The 19150-nt window shown below is 35.7% G+C and overlaps 1 protein-coding gene across 2 annotated transcripts in view; it reads left to right on the top strand.

The window, feature by feature from the left end:
* Positions 1-11872, top strand: part of ETNPPL (ethanolamine-phosphate phospho-lyase) — a 39444-nt gene extending 27572 nt beyond the window's left edge. Inside the window, exons 9-13 of one of the 2 annotated variants that reach the window (XM_053703535.1) lie at positions 2928-3082; positions 6643-6732; positions 9082-9212; positions 10641-10708; positions 11140-11872. In XM_053703535.1, coding sequence (XP_053559510.1) covers positions 2928-3082; positions 6643-6732; positions 9082-9212; positions 10641-10708; positions 11140-11289 — 594 coding nt within the window. In that variant the 3' untranslated portion in view covers positions 11290-11872. Of the gene's footprint in view, positions 1-2927; positions 3083-6642; positions 6733-9081; positions 9213-10640; positions 10709-11136 lie in introns of both variants that reach the window. The other variant, XM_053703534.1, reaches the window with a different exon arrangement.
* Positions 11873-19150: the final 7278 nt, after the last annotated feature.

Here is a 19150-nt window from a genome sequence, read left to right as displayed (position 1 = left end):
AGACAGACATCACTTAGAAGTGTCTGATAATGTAATACGAGATATATATCATATAATTTCACTACATTCCTTGTTTATAAAAACATTGTGATTCACACAATGGTTCTAGGACGTGCACGCATAGTTTATTTTAGCAAGCCAAGTTCCCAAATGTGTGAATAGCTATAACTCTTCTCATGACAAGGAGCCAGGTAAAGGGGAATTTAAAAAGAAATACATTTTCTACCCCACAACCAGTATCCACCCTTGATACAAAGGTTTGTAAGCAACCCCCTCTCTGATTTTTAATGTTCCAGAACCACCATTTGAGTCAAAGGATGTTACCAATAAGGTGACAGGTTATGATTTAGACTGTTTATTCACACACACACACACACATATATATATATATATATATATATATATATATATATATATATATATATATATATATATATATATATATATATATATATATAAATATTTTTGTGGGATGCATTCAAATAGTTGGAGTTGAAGAGGTAGGAGCCTACATCTAGCATAGACAAATATAAATGAGTGTTTTGTTGGTTGGATAGGTGTGATATACTATATTGAGTAGAAAGGAAATATGTAGTATGCTAAACTTACAGGTGAAAATAATTTTGAGGAGCACTGCAGGAACAGTCAATCAGAACAGGTAAATAAGGGGGAGACTGGTAGAAAAGCAAAGTAGAAAGTTTCACAAACAAACTCTTCCATGCTATGAAATCGAGCTTCAAGTAATTTATTATTTAAGAAAGTATATATAGCGATGCCCGGAACGTAATATGTCAACACTGTCTGCTCTAGGAGCTGGCACCCATGATAACCTGGCTTTTTTAGATACATGTGCCCTAGTAGCTTTAGAAGAATTGCATAATGAAGGCCGAGAAACAGACGATTCTCAGGTCATTAGCACCAAGCCCAAGTTTAGAAGTAAGTCAGCATTTTATCTGCTTCAAGCGAGGTGGAAGGCCTTGGAGGTCTTTCATTCCTGAGTTGTAGAAGACCTTACTGACCTAACTGACCTTTCAAAAACAATTGAGGGAGATCCAAATAATTTGTCTATTAAAGAGCATGAGGCATTGGTTCGCCTACAAAATAACAAGTGTATAGTGATCAGACAACCAGACAAGGGTAGAAGTGTGGAAGTGATGGACAGGTTTGACTATGATGAAGAAGCTAAGAGGCAGCTTGGTGATGTTGACACATATTTACCCCTATCTATAGACCCCACAGGTACCTTCAGTAGAGAACTTGCGCACTTTTTGGATGATGTGGGGGATGGGGGACTCATGGATCAGACTATGGCTGACCATATTTTGGTTAGTGATCCAGTGACTCCCATCTTCCACCACCTCCTGAAGGTGCACAAAAGTCTTGTGAATGTGAAAGGGAGGCCAATTGTGGCAGGCATCAGGTCCCTGCTTGAACCACTGTCTAAATGGGTCGATCACTATCTCCAACTATTGGTTCAAAAACTACCGAGCTATATCAGAAACACTATCCACACATTACAGGAAATGGAGTCTGTGGTCTGGAAGGAGGAGTACAGTTGGTTAACATTGGATGTTGTTTCACAGTACTCCTCCATTCCACACATGCATGGCCTGTTTGCCGTGGGCTACTTTTTGGATTTGTATACATATTTAGCACAGGAGGCTAAGGCCTTTATTGTCATGGTGGTCAGGATTTTACTTGAAAACAATTGTTTTATGTTTCAGGGTCGCTATTACCTCCAGAGATGTGGAACCGTGATGGGAGCAAAGGTTGCTCCCTCCTATGCCAACCTGTTTATAGGTTGGTGGGAGATGCCCATGTCTATGGAGGTACTGGTGTTCCCTCGTTTTTTTTCATCAAATACGTCAGATATATAAATTACCTGCTCTTCATTTGGTCCTCTAACCTGAGCATGGCCGCAGAATTTGTTGATTCTTTAAATAAGAATGATGTGGATTTACACATTGAAATCGCAGCAAGAAGTGATCAACTTTCTAGATGTGTCACTTAAGGGAGATGCTTCAAAAGGTTGTGTGGTTTCTGCTCTCAATAGGAAGCCCATCTCAGGGAACAGTTTGCTACATGCCCGCAGTTTTCATCCAAGACATGTTTTTAAGGGCATAGCAAAAAGTCAGTTCTTAAGAGCTAAACACAAATGTACACTGAATGGAGCCTTCCGTTAGGAGAGCAGGAACCTAAAAGATCGGATGGTCAAAAGAGGATACCCTAGACGGGTCATAGACAAAGCCTTTTTTGAGGTCCAGGAATTAAAAAGGGAAACCCTTTTAGCTGGCATGAATCTCAAGTGAAAGATGTGCCCTTTGACCAATCTAGACCTAAGTTCATTACTTTTTATTCTAACCAGTATGAACAAGTGTGCCAGGTGATCAAAACAAACTGAGGGAGTCAAGAAGGGGTGTATGTTTATACCTAAAATAAATGTTATCTTGGTAAATCAGATAAATAAAAATTTAAAAATAATTTAAAAAATGCTTGGAATTATCATCATTAAAAATAAACTGGAATTTCAGTGATGAGTTTGTAAAAAAAGGGTGCCTATCTCTGCTGCGGCTCCTCACTAAAGTCAATGCCTCCGACCGCTCAAGTGCTCTTTTCTCAAAGAGGTGACCTTTCCACATCTATACCAATAGCCATGCTGCTAGTCACCTGACAGTGTTCTCTATGCTAGAATGGCTATTGGTTTAGAGTTGGAAACATTACCTCATTTAGTAAAGAGCACTGTGGCGTGGGTGGAAGGAGGTAGTGAGGATCTGCAGCACAGAAAGGGTGAGTTTAGTACCCTTTTTTTTTTAGACTCATCACTGAGTTTATTTTTAGTGATGGTAAATCCCAGTGTTTTTTAAACCATCACTTTAATGACATAAAATATAATGTATGATTTAATTTATATTTTTTACCCAAAACAGTTTGGGGGAAACCCAGTATCCTGTGCTATTGGTCTGGCTGTGCTGGATATAATTGAAAAAGAAGATCTCAGAGGAAATGCCACAAAAGTTGGGAACTATCTAATTGAGCTGCTAAATGAGCAAAAAGAGAAACATCCGATGATAGGTGATATCCGGTAAGTGCCCCTTGTAAAACAATGTATGGATTTCAGTTACTCGAACAAGTAACATTCCCAAGCCTAAGTTGCTGTTTTACATAATTGCTGCAATCTCACAACGTTTTAAAAATAGGCTAAACGTATGGGGGTAGATTTAACAAATGGCGGGTGGACGTGATTCGCTGTAGCAAATCATGTCCGCCCAACATCAATAAATGCAGTCAGCATAAGCTGTCTGAATTTATCATTGCACAAGCATTTCTTGTGAAATGCTTGTGCAGTGCCGCCTGTCAATTATCCCGATCGTATCTGATCGGGATGATTGCTGTCCGCCACCTCAGAGGCGGGTCTTATGACCACTGCTTCTTAAATCCTGATTCGGAATGAGCGGCATACGCTGCTTAATAAATCTTCCCCTTAGTATGTTTTCAGTTGAGAAATATGATTGTAAACAGTGGTCTTGTAAGACTAACACAATTTATATATACTTTAAAAAAACTAAATATATTTATTAGATTCTGTTGCTACTTTCCATTGTAGGTTAAAGGACCACTAAAGTCAAAATGAAACGTTCGTTATTCAGATAAAGCACACAATTTTAAACAACTTTCCAATTCACATCCATGATCTATAAGTGCACAATCTTTTTTATATGCACAGTTTCTAAGGCAACAACTCCTATTGAGTATGTGCAAGATTCCTAGAATATATGGATTTTGTGATTTGCTGATGGCTTCACATGATGCAGTGGGAAGGAAACTAAAAAAAATCTGCTAGACGTGAAATTCAAACTAAGTGCTTCTGCGTCGTCTGTAATGCATTTATTGATTGTTCTATTGTACTATGCTTAGTGGTCCTTTAATTAAGGGTACAGAAAAATCAAAATTACATTTGCATGATTTAGATAGAGCATGTCATTTTTAAAGGTGCGCTAAGCCAAAGGTTAAATAGTGGAGTTCTTCACTAACTTTTAATGATTTTCTATAAAATATATCTTTATGTAACAAAATGAGAGTGATCATCGCACACTTTGCGCTATCCATTAAAAGTATAGGGTGTGCTAAAAAAAAAGTTGAGATTCTATGGTAAACCTTTTTTTTTTTTTTTTACCATTCACTGGTTATATCCAATTGTGCTCTATTCTTAACACAGAGTCGTGAGAAGAATAACAAGCAATATGCGCTATGGGTTGCACTACACTTACAATCTAGCGCATAGTGGCACAGATTACAAGTGGAGCACAAATATATTAACACTATTGAGAGTCAACACCGATCAAGTTAAATCAATAGCGTTCCTATTCTTGTGCTCATAATACAAGTTGAAAGTAAAAAGCTATCACTCAAGTGAAAGCCTCTGGTACGCTAACATCTGGAGGTTGAACAGCACAGCCACGCTAACTCCCATTCCCCTTAGACTTCAATAGGGAGCGATACAAAAGCTAGTTCTGGTTTTTGCTCTGGTACTAATCCAAAGGTGCGCTAGGCTGAAGGTGCTTTAAGAAATACTTTAAATAGCATTGTTCTTCACTATGAAGAACATTTTATTTTTAATTTTAAATATACATATTTATAAATTTTCATATATATGTGTATATTTGTATGTGTGTATGTATATAATTGTATGTATGAATGTATCTGTACATATATATGTGTATATTTGTATGTGTGTATGTTATAAGTGTATGTATGAATGCATCTGTACATATATATGTGTATATTTGTATGTGTGTATGTATATAAGTGTATGTATGAATGCATCTGTACATATATATGTGTATATTTGTATGTGTGTATGTATATAAGTGTATGTATGAATGTATCTGTACATATATATGTGTATATTTGTATGTGTGTATGTATATAAGTGTATGTATGAATGTATCTGTACATATATATGTGTATATTTGTATGTGTGTATGTATATAAGTGTATGTATGAATGTATCTGTACATATATATGTGTATATTTGTATGTGTGTATGTATATAAGTGTATGTATGAATGTATCTGTACATATATATGTGTATATTTGTATGTGTGTATGTATATAAGTGTATGTATGAATGTATCTGTACATATATATGTGTATATTTGTATGTGTGTATGTATATAAGTGTATGTATGAATGTATCTGTATATATATATGTGTATATTTGTATGTGTGTATGTATATAAGTGTATGTATGAATGTATCTGTACATATATATGGGTATATTTGTATGTGTGTATGTATATAAGTGTATGTATGAATGTATCTGTACATATATATGTGCACACATGCATATATATATATATATATATATATATATATATATATACACAGTATAGAACAGAAGTGAGTACACCCCAGTGCAATATCACTTAAATGTCAAATAATTAAAAACTAACAGTTTAGATTTACTATATTAAAAATACCGGCCCCAAAGCAGGAAATCGATGCAACAAAAGTCAGTGCACCTTTCATTACTGAGATTCAAATTTTGCATGTCCACCTTTATTTTTGATGACAGACAACACCTTTGAGCCTTTCCCAGTCAAACACCTTGTAATATACCATATACCTTTAAAACTATTTTTATACATTTATTTCAATAATAAACTTATATTTTATATTTAATATGTATATATTTATCTATAATTCTAATACTTTATTATAATATGATTTACATGTGTTTTGTGATACTTTTATTCTAGCCCTAAAACTTTACTTAAGATTTCGGCTCCGATTTATCATGCCACGTATGCACCTGTTTCTGCGGGAAGCAGGAGGTAAGAAGCAGCGGTCTTAAGACCACTGCTCCTTAACTCGTCCGCCACCTCTGAGGCGGCGGACAGCAATCAGTGCGATTGGATACGATCTGGTTGATTGACACCCCCTGCTAGCGGCTGATTGGCCGCGAATGTGCCTGGGACGGTATTGCACAAGCATTTCACTAGATGATAAATGCCGACATAAAGGCGGACAATGATAATTCGGCCCCTTCAAGTCAAACTAAATTTTCTAACGCGGTTATGTGTTGCACTCGGGCATAACAGATTACTTACAACTTGTAATATGAGCAATGTCTTTTGAAAGTTTAGGGTGCACTAAAGTGATGTTGTCCACGCTAAACATTCTGTTTTACTATGAACTATAGTTATTCTGTTTTACTATGAACTTAATATCAGATTGCATGCTAATCTTAGCACAGTCCTGCAATCTTCAATAGAGCTCCACTTGTAATCTAGGCCAAAGTGTACAATTTTACAAAAAATTTTCCAGTTTACTTAAATTGTCACATTTAATTATTTTTTCACTTACTTTTTTTTCTTTTGTTTCCATGGCAGCATACCTTGGTAGGCTCAGAAGCAATATATGTATAAGATTGTTACAAACATTTTTGCAAATACTGATCCATAGATTGCTCAAGACACGTGCACATTCCTTAGCCTACCTCAATATACTGCCATAGAAAGAAGCTACATTTTAACCAAAAAATTGCACAATCTGTCTTATTTATCATTTAAGTGTTATTTTGACTCCCATATCTCTTTAAGACATAGAATAATCATATTGCATATGCTTTGTTTTCTACAGGGGAGTGGGCTTGTTTGTTGGTGTAGATCTGGTGAAGGACAGAAAATTAAGAACTCCAGCAACAGCAGAGGCCCAGCATATCATCTATAGGTAAAACAATATCTACAATATATATAGATAGTGATATTTACACATGCTAGATGCATCTATCATGTCTTTTTACTCTGATTAAAGGCTGCAAATATACTACATTCTGGATTCTAATATAACTTGTGTGGCTCCTCTGTAAGCCTATAGGCTCTGGCTGTAAGCTTACATAACACGCTGAGCTGTTTAGCTAGTTACATTTATAGAGAGAAGGCATTTGACAGCACTAAATGTCATAGCAGGCTATGAGAAACAGTACAGGCTGTAAAAGCTTGTCTGTCACATGCACTATGCCCTCACGTCACCCATTCCTGGCAAAGCTGCACAATCCTCTGCCAGAGTAAAACTGATTCCTGTGAAATTATGTTTCCTACTATGGTATCAGTGTAAAAGACAATAATTAGAAGAGGTGGCAATAAAGATATATATATATAATTAAAAAAAATGTTTATAAAGAGAATATACAAAATATATTGTTATAGAAGTAAAGTTAATCTTTTTATTGGTATGACTGACCAAAACAAACGTTCTTTGCATCCTGCTTGATTGAATAATGTGTATTATCTAACTTCATTTATACTTGTCATGTTATTGGTTTTTCATCATTAAACAAAGTACTCAATCCCTGTAAAGCTAAAATAAATAAAGGGAAGGGCTGTGTGCATTATGCAGCAGGTGTGCGGTCAGGGTGAGGTATAGGAAAATTGAGTCATAGTAAGGACTAATAAACCTATTTGTTATTCATCAGTTCATTGTAGTACGCTGTGACTGATGGACCGATGATCTAAAGATCTCCGCTCTGACAATATTATCTAAGAAGTCTCATCAGTACTACAAGGTCCCTCAAAAAAGTTAGGCAAATTTTACCTTGATAGCTGTTTATTTTGTTATGCAGGGTTCTGAATGTGAAGGAGAGACACAAACATTCCAATATAATGCTCATAAAAAGCTCATCTGAAATATGGGAACTAGTATCAGAGACAGGAGGCTGGAGCATGTGTCTTAGTGCGCTGGAGAAGGAAGTGGGCATGGCTGGAAGGACTGGTCATGATTGTGTTTTTCTGAGCAGGGTATAAGTGGTACCCTGGCCCCCTGGGCTGCTTTTCCAACACTCTTGAATGTTTTGCCATCTATATTGGGCACTTGATGTCTGCTTTTCCTTCAGTCCCCAGTCCAATTCATCGAAAAACATCTCTATTGGGTTTATGTCAAGTGACAGTGTAGGCCAGATCATCTGATGCAAGACTGAATCACTCTCAATCATTGCAAACAGTTCATACATAGGCTAAATGTGTGTCTTGGGTCATAGTCATGTTGAAAAACATATGACAGAAAAACTACATGTGAACCTGACACAATGGTGCATTGCTGCAGAATGCTGTAGTAGCTATGCTAAGTGTGCCTTCATTTCTAACCATATCCAACAGTGACCCCAACAAACCACTCCCACTCGTCATAATCTTCTCTCATGCTTCACGGTGGGAACCGCACATTCAGAAAGCATCCATTCACCTTTTCTGAGTTTTCCAAAGATACAGGGGTGGGAACAAAAAAAATCTCAAATTTGGAAACATAAGCCCAAAGGACCGATTTCCAATGGTTTGATGTCCATTGCCTCTGTTCCTTGACCCTTCTATGTCAACTAAAATAGTGTTTTCTTTTTAGTAATTTTACAATGAATGCCTAATTCATGCAATCTCCTCTGGTCAATTGTTGTTGATATCTGCTTAGTAATGTATAAGGCTGCTGACTCTAATAAATGTACCCTGTACAGCACAGGTAACTCTTGAGTCTGCTCTGTTGATATCATCATGAGAGCCTGTTTCATCATAGTGCTTAATGATTTTTGCCCTGCACTTGCAGATACCTTCAGTTCTTTAAATTTCTCAGATTGACTGACCTGATCTTCATTTCTTAAAGTAATAATGAACTGGCATTTATGTTTTTCTAAGTTAATTCCTTGTCATATTATGGACTACCATAATCAGAAATGATGGCCTTCTAGCAAATAGTGCTATTTAAGACATAAACTACCTTGTGATAACACAACTGATTAGGTGTCAATAAGAAAATAAATTTCACTAATTAACTTTTAAATATATATATATATTTATATATATATATATATATATATACACACACACATATATATATATATGTACACATATACATTTTTTACTGAAAAACATTAAAACAAAATGGATACTACTTTGTGTAGCTGCTACCACAATTAAAATTGATACACTGTAACATTTTATATTGGTATGCTTATTATAGAAAACTGGCAAATAATCCACATTTATCAAAATTATTAGTAATTTATGTGATATACTTTTTTTGTTTCATTGTTAGACTAAAAGAAAAACGAATCCTTCTTAGTGCAGATGGACCGTACAGAAACATTCTGAAATTCAAGCCTCCTATGTGCTTTACAATGGAGGATGCAAAGCTTGCCGTGGATGCAATCGATGAGTTACTTACAGGTAGGACTTGAAAATATTTGCTCTTAGATGCAAATAGGGAGTAATGTGACTTTCTGTTTATATTAATTAAGTAGAGCAGTCACACATTAAATACAATGCTGTCAGGTGTTAGATTAAAGCAAATATTACTAATACCATTTTACTTACTAAACTGTGAAAATGAATTGCTTACTGGAAAAAAATAAATGAAAATATTTACATTTATATTTTGATGTTTTGTTGTCATGATGCATGTAAACCACATTTATTGTTACCACTGGACAATAGATTAATGGAATGTCTTTTTTTTTAACTAGTAATTTAAAACAGACTAAGCAGTACACCCACAGGCTATATATGTATCATGTGGTGTATAGATTTTTCAGATATTTGCCGTTCTAAAGTAGATCTTATCTACAAGCAATTATATTATTTTTTTACCCAAACAAGTTCTTTCTGCATGTTACATATTTGGTAGCTTTTATCTTGACCTACTTAAGATACCACATCACAAAACTATATTGTACATTGTAAAGATATTTTAGAGCTATTACACAGTTCATATAAATCTGTTATTCTATAGTGGTTTAATTAATATAGCACAGGTTTTTAAATTACATTGGAAGAGAACCATGCCATGTTTTGTTGTTGTTGTTTTTTTTATAATTTATGAATATTTCATCAATATATCAGAGCAAAATTATACTTGTGTTTTGGAAAATTCTCACATAATACAATGGGGCATATTTAAGAAAGTGCGAGCAGACATGATCCGATATTGCATACGCTGTCTCCATTTATCATTGCACCAGCAGTTCTTGTGAACTGCTAGTGCAACATCGTCCCCTGCAGATTCGCGGCCAATCGGCTGCTAGCACGGGGTGTCAATCAACCCCGATCGTATTGGATCGGGTTGGTTTACGGCGATGTCTGTCCGCCGCCTCAGAGCAGGTTGGCAGGTTATGGAGCAGCGGTCTTTAGACTGCTGCTTCATAACTTGTGTTTCTGGCGAGCCAGAAACACGGGACATCAAGCTCAATACGGAGCTTGATAAATATGCCCCAATGTATTATGATATAATATAAAATAATGGGGGGCAGTACAGGCAGCTCATTTGCATGGGGAAGACAGATACTGAAAAGGTTACACTACAGATACATGGAACTTCCTTCACGCAGACAGGGACAAATTCATTAAAAGGATGTCTTGTAAATGATATAAAAATCATACACTTATTGTACATGATAATGGGTAGAGATTCTAGTCCTCATCTAATGAAAAATGTACAGATTTGTATGTAGCGTTAACAGCTTTGATATCCAGACTGCAAGTAAGAAGAAAGTCATATTAATGCATAGGTCATATAATAATAAGATACAAATATGCATATAATAAAGTAGGGTCAAAGAAAATCTTGACATTTAGTTACTAAGTGTATCTAATTTACAGCGTTTGAAGAAGCTACTGGAAGCAGACCTGAAGTTCCTGTTCCAGAAAATAAAGTTAACAAGAGAAAAGTAAGTTGTCAAACACCTCTTTATCTACCTCTTTTTCAGCAGTTCAGCAGAAGCCATGTGATACAGGGAAATAGATTGTTTTGGAACACTCTTAAACTATCTGTATTGGGCATGTAAAGATGTCTATTCCAATCCATTTAAATAAGGTTCTTGAAGTTTTCCAAGTATAGGTCATTCAAGTCTACTAGAAATATATTAGAAAAACGGTTATAGGGTAGTATTCCTGCAGCTTTTATGGACACGAGAATGTTTATGGAAGTTAGGAGAGAGAATAGACATACAGAAGTGAGAAGAAATGAGAAGAGGGATGTATACTGTGGATGGACATATTTGCCAGTAATTGTGTTCAAATATGAAAATGGCCATATATTTTAAATATAACATTACTCTTAAGAATGCAAAGCTTTGACAAAGATCTATTTTTATAGCAGGTTTCTAGCGATGTGTTCACAGAGGAGGAGAAAACATGGACCAATCACATTCAGGAGAATACCAGTAATATGAACGGAAATACCTGTGGACAGGAGAATGGATTCCACTCAGAGAGCCATGCAGTCACATGCAAAAGAATTAGAACATAAAGAGATTTTTTTTTTTAACTTAAACACAAGTACATGCTTGGGTATAACAGAATGAATGTGGACTTTTCTGTATTTTACTCTGTTTTTAATTTCAATATATTTTATTGAAATGTTAACTATTTCCATGTTTTAATGGCTATAATTTATAGCAAATATGTTAACCCTCTTAAGGTTTATATATTTATGTAAGAAACGAGCAGGTAATATATGATAATGTATTCTACTGCATCAATAAATGCAATATCTAGCGCTGCGGAATCTGTTGGTGCCCTACAAATAAATGATAATAATAAAATAATAATAATATCTTTGTCTCTCAACTATGCCATGAGGTTTGGTAACTTTATCTAGTAAAATACACAGTGTAGTTGTGTAACTTACCCTTCTGTAGTAATGCGTGCAGAATGTAATACTAATCTACTGAATATTAAATTATTTATATGAACAAATGTACACATGATTTAACATGGTTTACAAAATATGTTCCTATGACTCAAAGATAATCTTGAATGCTATTTGTGATGTTTTGTTTTACAATTATAATATGTCTTTATGAAGCAGAGTAAAATATATTTAACAATCATGTGTCTCATTATTTTTTGAATCACTTTTTAAACTGAAAAGTAGAATTCCTTGAATACAGATAAATGAACACGAAACACAAAGGGCCAGATTACAAGTGGAGCACTAATTAACACTCCAGCTCAAGCATTAATTGCGCTAGAAGTAAACTTTTTGCGTTTGTCAGGATACACTCGTATTATGAGTTGAAAGTAAACTGTTTATGCTCACGCAACTATTTATGCAACACGACGAGCGCAAAAAGCCGAACCTAGAATATTGAGTGTGCGTTCACGTATATATAAATATATATATATATATATATATATATATATATATATATATATATATATATATATATATATATATATAGGCTTTTACATGTTTTCATCTACTTAACTGCAAAGGGCTCCAATGCACACATATATATACATACATATGTATTTATGTGTTTATATGTATATATGCCTGTAAATGCATATATACACATATAAATACATATGTATACAAATATATATATGTGTGTATATATATAATATATATATATATATATATATATATATATATATGTGTGTGTGTATATATATATATAAATTGGTGGTTCAAGTGAACAGAGGCACTCGCCGTGTATCAAATAGACTCTTGTTCCTCTGTTCACTTGAACCACCAATTTATGTTGAAAATTTGGGAGCACCCCGACGTTGGAAATATATAGCGAGTGCTGGTAAGCTCTAGAGCAGCAATGCACTACTGGGAGCTAGCTGCTCATTGGTTTCTGTACATATATGCCTCTTTTCATTGGTTTACCCGATGTGTTTAGCTAACTCCCAGGAGTGCACTGCTGCGCCTTCAACAAAGCATATCAAGAAATTGGAGTAAATTGGATAATAGAAGTAAATTGGAAAGTTGTTTAAAATTGCATGTTGTATCTGAATCATGAAAAAAAATATTTTTTTCATTATTTTATTAAAACCAAAATTAAAACATATTTAATAACAAGGCTTTGAAGAGTGCCTTGTATTATACCTGATGAAAAGTATTATGTATGATGCCTGATGAAACTGTGTTTAGAAACATAGAAACACATCGCATAATACATTGCATTTTTCAAAGCCTTGTTTTTAAATATGTTTTAATTTTTGTTTTTTTCTAAAAATATTTCCCATCTGGAGTTGGAGTCCATGGGTGCAAGAGCGAGCGCAGACAGGGAAGAGTATCCCGATGGTTTTCAGTCCATGTTCTAGAAAAACTGAAGCAGTGAGCTTAGTCACTGACATACACTATGGGGTCAATTTACCACGCTCCATATGGAGCTTGATGCCCCTGTTTCCGTGCGAGCCTTCAGGCTCGCCGGAAACAGAAGTTATGAAGCTGCTCAATAACTTGTCTGCCTGCTCTGAGGCCGCGGACAGAAATCAACCCGATCAAATCTGCAGGGGGCGGCATTGCACCAGCAGTTCACAAGAACTGCTGGTGCAATGATAAAATGCCAACAGCTTATGCTGTCGGCATTTATCGATGTGCAGCGGATATGACACGCTACATCGCATCGTGTCCGCTCACACCTTAATAAATATACCCCTCAGTCTGCTTCTAACAACACAAGGGAGTGCTGCTTCCATTGTGAGTACCTTTTGTGGCCTAAACTACGAGTGGAGCACAAAATTTCACTTTTTGCGAGTTCGATATTTGCGCTCCACTCAGTAATAGCACACGTAAATGTGCGCTGGTATTACAAGTTAGGCGCGCTTCCATAGACTCCAATGGTAGCATCGTTCTCATGCCGTGAGAAACGGCAAACCACCTAGCACAGCACTGTGGGCAATTTGTGTAGCGTTGAGCAGTATATACACTTATTAACACATAAATATATATGAATATAATCATATACATATATATTTACAGTAGAAACAAAGTCCCCATTCACCTCTATGTAAAGGCACTTTCAATTTTTTTTTCCTAAACACCCCACACATCCCCTCACTTTAACCGCTTATAACTGCTTTATGCAGCTTATATTACAAAAATAAAAATGCTCATATTTATTATTTATCTTAAACTACTGTCCACTTTACTTGGTCTGACCTCTGGTTAATTGCGATTAGCGCAAAGTGAAACAGCGAGCTTGAAGGAACATTAACCAGCCAATTGTAATGGCTGGTTATTTAATGTGCACACATAAATGGACAAATTTGCCCCTTTACAGGTGCACATTAAAATAGCGCTCCACTTGCAATCTAGTCCACAGTAATCACCAAATGATTGAGTTTTGAGGGTGCTATAAAAACTTGCTGAGTCTTCTCTGTCTGATGATGTAAGAAAAAACAGCAACTCTTGATTCTGAAATCAGGAACATGTAACCAGATCAGCATAACAGGAAGCAAACAAGTAGGTACAAGTATGTATAACATTTTTATCAAACTCAAACAACATGTTGTTTTAAACTCTGTGCAACTCCCCCAATATGTAAACCAGTAGTTATTTATTAAAGAGGATCTGGGTAAAGTGACGTAGGGGCCTATTTAACAAATGAACATACATTTTAAAAATGTGTATTTCATTCTGTTACCTTGCATGGGAACTACAAATTAAGGTGCAACTCTTTTACATTAAGACATGAAACCCAACAAATAGTTTTCATGATTTAGACAGAGCATACAATTTTAATCAACTTTTCAGATTACTTCTATTATTTAATTTGCTTCCTTCTCTTGTTATCCTTTGCTGAAAGGTTTATCTAGGTAAGCTCAGGAGCAGCAAATGACCTAGGTTCTAGCTGCTGATTGGTGGTTACATATATATACAGAATATTATTGGCTCACCCATTTGTTCACTTAAAAAACAGTAGTGCATTGCTGCTCCTTCAACAAATGATACCAAGAGAATCAAGCAAATTTTGATAATAGAAGTAAATTGGAAAGTTGTTTAAAATTTTATTTTCTACCTAAATCATGAAAGAAAAATGTTGGGTTTCATGTCCCTTTAAGTGTGAACTCTGGCATTAATAACACACACAGAAATAAACCTTTATAGTTATCAGTATTATAAAGCACACACACAACTAACAGGGGTAGAAAATCAACCTCAAAGTCTTTTACAATTTGTTCAAAATATATTTTTGTTTTGAAGAATATATAAACAGGACTTGAAATATCCACTAGTGAACTAGTTCCAGACGATTAAGACATTGCAGCAGATGAGTAAAAATTGACTAGTAATTATCTCCCTCTGGGCTAGTAATTTTTAACTCCTGACTAGTAAATTATAGAGATATTTTTTTCAAGAAGGGTGGTGCTTTGTTGGGTGTCATTTTTACAATTTAGAGTGGTTATCCTATATTTTAGGGATAGAGAGGGGTTGAGCAGTGATCACATGATGGTGGATTTGTAGAAGCTCTGCCTCTTACGTGTCTGTGGGCGGAACTGAGATAAGTAGAGTAGTCAAGCTTTTCTGTAACACTGATATTCTGGAAGTAACTAATAGTTTTCCCCAGGCAATAACACTTAAACATTAAACAACCAGTATTATTTCAAGTGTTTCTGTGTTCTAATGTATAATACATTTCTGTGTTCATATGAACGTTTTCCCCGTCAGAATAAATAGCAACAAAAATAAATTGCAACAACCATAATAATATGCTAGTTAGTATGGGGAAATTGGTTGGTAAAAGGAATTACAGTTTGAAATCACAGCATAGAGATGCAAACTGGTAAGGAAAAGATGATGAACTAATAAAGGCTGGGAGTGGTGTATATGTATGTCTATCTAGTATCTATCTATCTATCTATCTATCTATCTATCTATCTATAATATCTATCTATTGATAGTCCTGTTTTAGAGCTCATGTACCAATAACCTAATATGCAATTAGATCAGTATCTCAGGACATGTAACTCTGTATGTGAGTGGCTTATATAAAGAAAGTTCCAGGTTTGAGAAAGTCAGTATCTTGACTAAAAGGGGTTAAGGGTATCTTTGGTGTCAGGAATTTAAAAAAAATCTAGACAATTAAACATTGTTTTTTAAATCTAGGGAATAAAACATAACTTTTCATTAAATATGTATTGTTAAAAAGTATCAACATGAGATACTACTAAAACAATTAAAAATAAAACATGTAGCACTGCCTAGTAATCTAGGATAGTAATAGTGTAGCTAAATCCAATAACATCTGTACACACACTGTAGAAGAAACAATGTCCAGTAGTGAGGAGTATATATGGATTCAGTGGCCCATTGTGAAACATCCAGCATCATAAAAAAGGTCCCTCACACAATTAAGACTAAAGGGCCGATTTAACAAGGGCTGAATGGCCCTCAATGCAACTGTTTCCATGCGAGCCTTCAGGCTTCCCGAAAGCAGGAGTTAAGAAGCAGCAGTCTTAAGACCGCTTGTCCTTAACTCGTACTCCTCCTCTGAGGCGGCGGACATCAACCCACCCAACCGCATACAATCGGGTTGATTGACATCCCCTGCTAGCTGCCCATTGGTCGTGAATCTGCAGGGGGCGGCATTACACAAGCAGTTCACCAGAACTGCTTGTGCAATGATAAATGCCGACAGCGTACGCTTTTGGCATTTATTGATGTGCAGTGGACATGATACGCTACATCGTATCATGTCCGATTGCACTGTCATAAATGGGCCCCAAGGGCTTGATCCAACTCTCAAAATCCAAAAAACATGCAAAACAATCACATTTCTCAGTGTGCTATACCATGAAGGCTAAACAATGGAAATCAAAATTAAATCCTATATGTACCAAGTCAGGCGAACACCTGAAATCAATATTAAATCCTATATGTACCAAGTCAGACGAACACCTGAAATCAATATTAAATCCTAGATGTACCAAGTCAGGCGAACACCTGAAATCAATATTAAATCCTATATGTACCAAGTCAGGCGAACACCTGAAATCAATATTAAATCCTATATGTACCACGTCAGGCGAACACCTGAAATCAATATTAAATCCTAGATGTACCAAGTCAGGCGAACACCTGAAATCAATATTAAATCCTATATGTACCAAGTCAGGCGAACACCTGAAATCAATATTAAATCCTAGATGTACCAAGTCAGGCGAACACCTGAAATCAATATTAAATCCTAGATGTACCACTGCAGGCAAACGCAAATTGTTTCAAGTTGCTCTGACATGCATTGTGTGTATCAAATAGGAAAAATACAGAGGTTAAAGGGACATTAAATAAACCCAACATCAAATATAGAAGTGCATATTTAATACTGCTTATGTAGTATAAACTCATGTATATATGTTATAAATATTAACAAATGTTTTTTATTTTGAGTAATATAATTTCAAAGTGCTACTATGAGACCATCCATTTTGTATGTTTGTTTTTCATATCACTGCAGTCAAGTTATATCTTGGAATGCTAAACTGAACTAGCAGTCCTGCATCAATCCACATTTGTCTAGAAAGGGAAGAGAGTGAGACCTGTGCTTGTTAATCTGCAGTAAATAATAGAAGTGTGTCTTTATATGTTTTGCCATATCGAGAAGTAATAGAAAGAGAATAAGGTAACATCTCTATAAGACGGAACTTTTTTGCTACTGCTGTCACCTCCATGTATCAGTCAAAGGGACATGAAACCCAATTTTTTTTCTTTCATGTTTAGAAAGAGCATGTGATTTTAAACAATTCTTTTATCTAATTTGCTTCATTCTCGTGATATCATTTGTGTAGATGCTGATTGGTGGCTGCACATAGATGCCTCGTGATTGGCTCACCATGTGCATTGCTTTTAATTCAACAAAGGATATTTAAAGAATGAAGCAAATTAGATAATAGAAGTATATTGGAATGATGTTCAAAATTGTATTCTCTATCTGAAACATGAAAGAAATATTTTTGGGTTCCATGTCCCTTTAAGATTTTCATCTTATCTAGAAATGTAAATAGTGTTAAATTAATTCTGACAGATATATTTAAAGTGAAAACTTGCAAGAAAGTTACATATATGTAATTTACTAGTCTTGCAACACAAACACATTAACGTCCTGAGTGACCAAAATGTATGATGATTCAGTTATACACAAGCTGAGAGTGCCAAGCTAAAGTAAACATGGTAAGTAGAGGTCTAACACACCACTTCACCCACTGTCCACTGTAAAACTACAAAGAAAAACATGTTGGGTCTTACACTTACTACTGGCACTCTAAAACAATGGTCACAGATTGCTCTCTACACTACAAGAAAATACTGTTAGCAGTTCATTCTTTGGGTGTTGTCAGGGACCCTAAAAGGTCACCACAGTGTTGCTTGTTGACGTCAAACTGAAGCAGCATTTATGGCTTTAAATTTCACCAACCCGCTGCTTCTTAGTGTAGAGAGTAACCCAGAGGCGTAACTAGAAACCACAGGACCCAGGTGCAAGAATCTAAGAAGGGCCACCCCCCCCCCCAAAAAAAAAGGTGTATTTGATATATATTTATTTATTATTTATTATTTTTTTACATTTAACACAGAAAAAAAAGTGAATCAGATTACATGTCTACAAAAAGAGGTACCCTGTGCCCATAGTCTATGAGATTGTCTGACCCCCTATTGCTGTATATAGTGACACTGTTTAACCCACCGGTACTGTATATAGTGAGTTAGTGACGCAGTCTGTAATCTGCTGGTGAGATGGCTGGCTTGACCCTACCAGTCCCAGTACTTTATAGAGTGACAACAGTAGTCTGTGACATGGTCCAGCCCCCCTGTACTGTATATAGTGGTACTGTATAGTGACACTGTTTACCCCCCATGCTGTAGTAACAAGGTCTGTAATTTGCTGGTTCCACAAACATACACACATACACAAACATGCATAAATACACACACAGTCACATACATACATACACACACACACATACATGCATAAATACACACACAGTCACATACATACACACACACACACACACATAAACACCAATGGGTAAAAAAGAAACACTAACCGCTGTAGTCAGAGACACTAGTGAGGCATCATGTCATACTCACATGATATCAGTGCAGGCAGTGGCAGGTCAATGTTTTTTATTGGGGGGGGGGGGTTAAGCTGGGCCCCCAGTTGCGAACTCTGCACCCCCTGTAGTTTCACCTCTGGATTAACCTGTGACTGCATTCTTTTCCAGCCCATTGCCTTGGGTCTCCTTGCCATTTCCTGCATCAAAGAAGATTAGAGAATGCAGTTGTAGGACAGAATATAGTGAAAAAATGTTCTTAGAACCTCCTATTTTCAAATTAAACATTTTTATATTATTTAACCCCTTAAGGACCAGCGACGTAC

Source organism: Bombina bombina, chromosome 2, assembly GCF_027579735.1.
Source record: "Bombina bombina isolate aBomBom1 chromosome 2, aBomBom1.pri, whole genome shotgun sequence".
In the NCBI taxonomy this organism is placed as follows: domain Eukaryota; kingdom Metazoa; phylum Chordata; class Amphibia; order Anura; family Bombinatoridae; genus Bombina; species Bombina bombina.
This window is presented reverse-complemented; position numbering and strand designations above follow the sequence as displayed.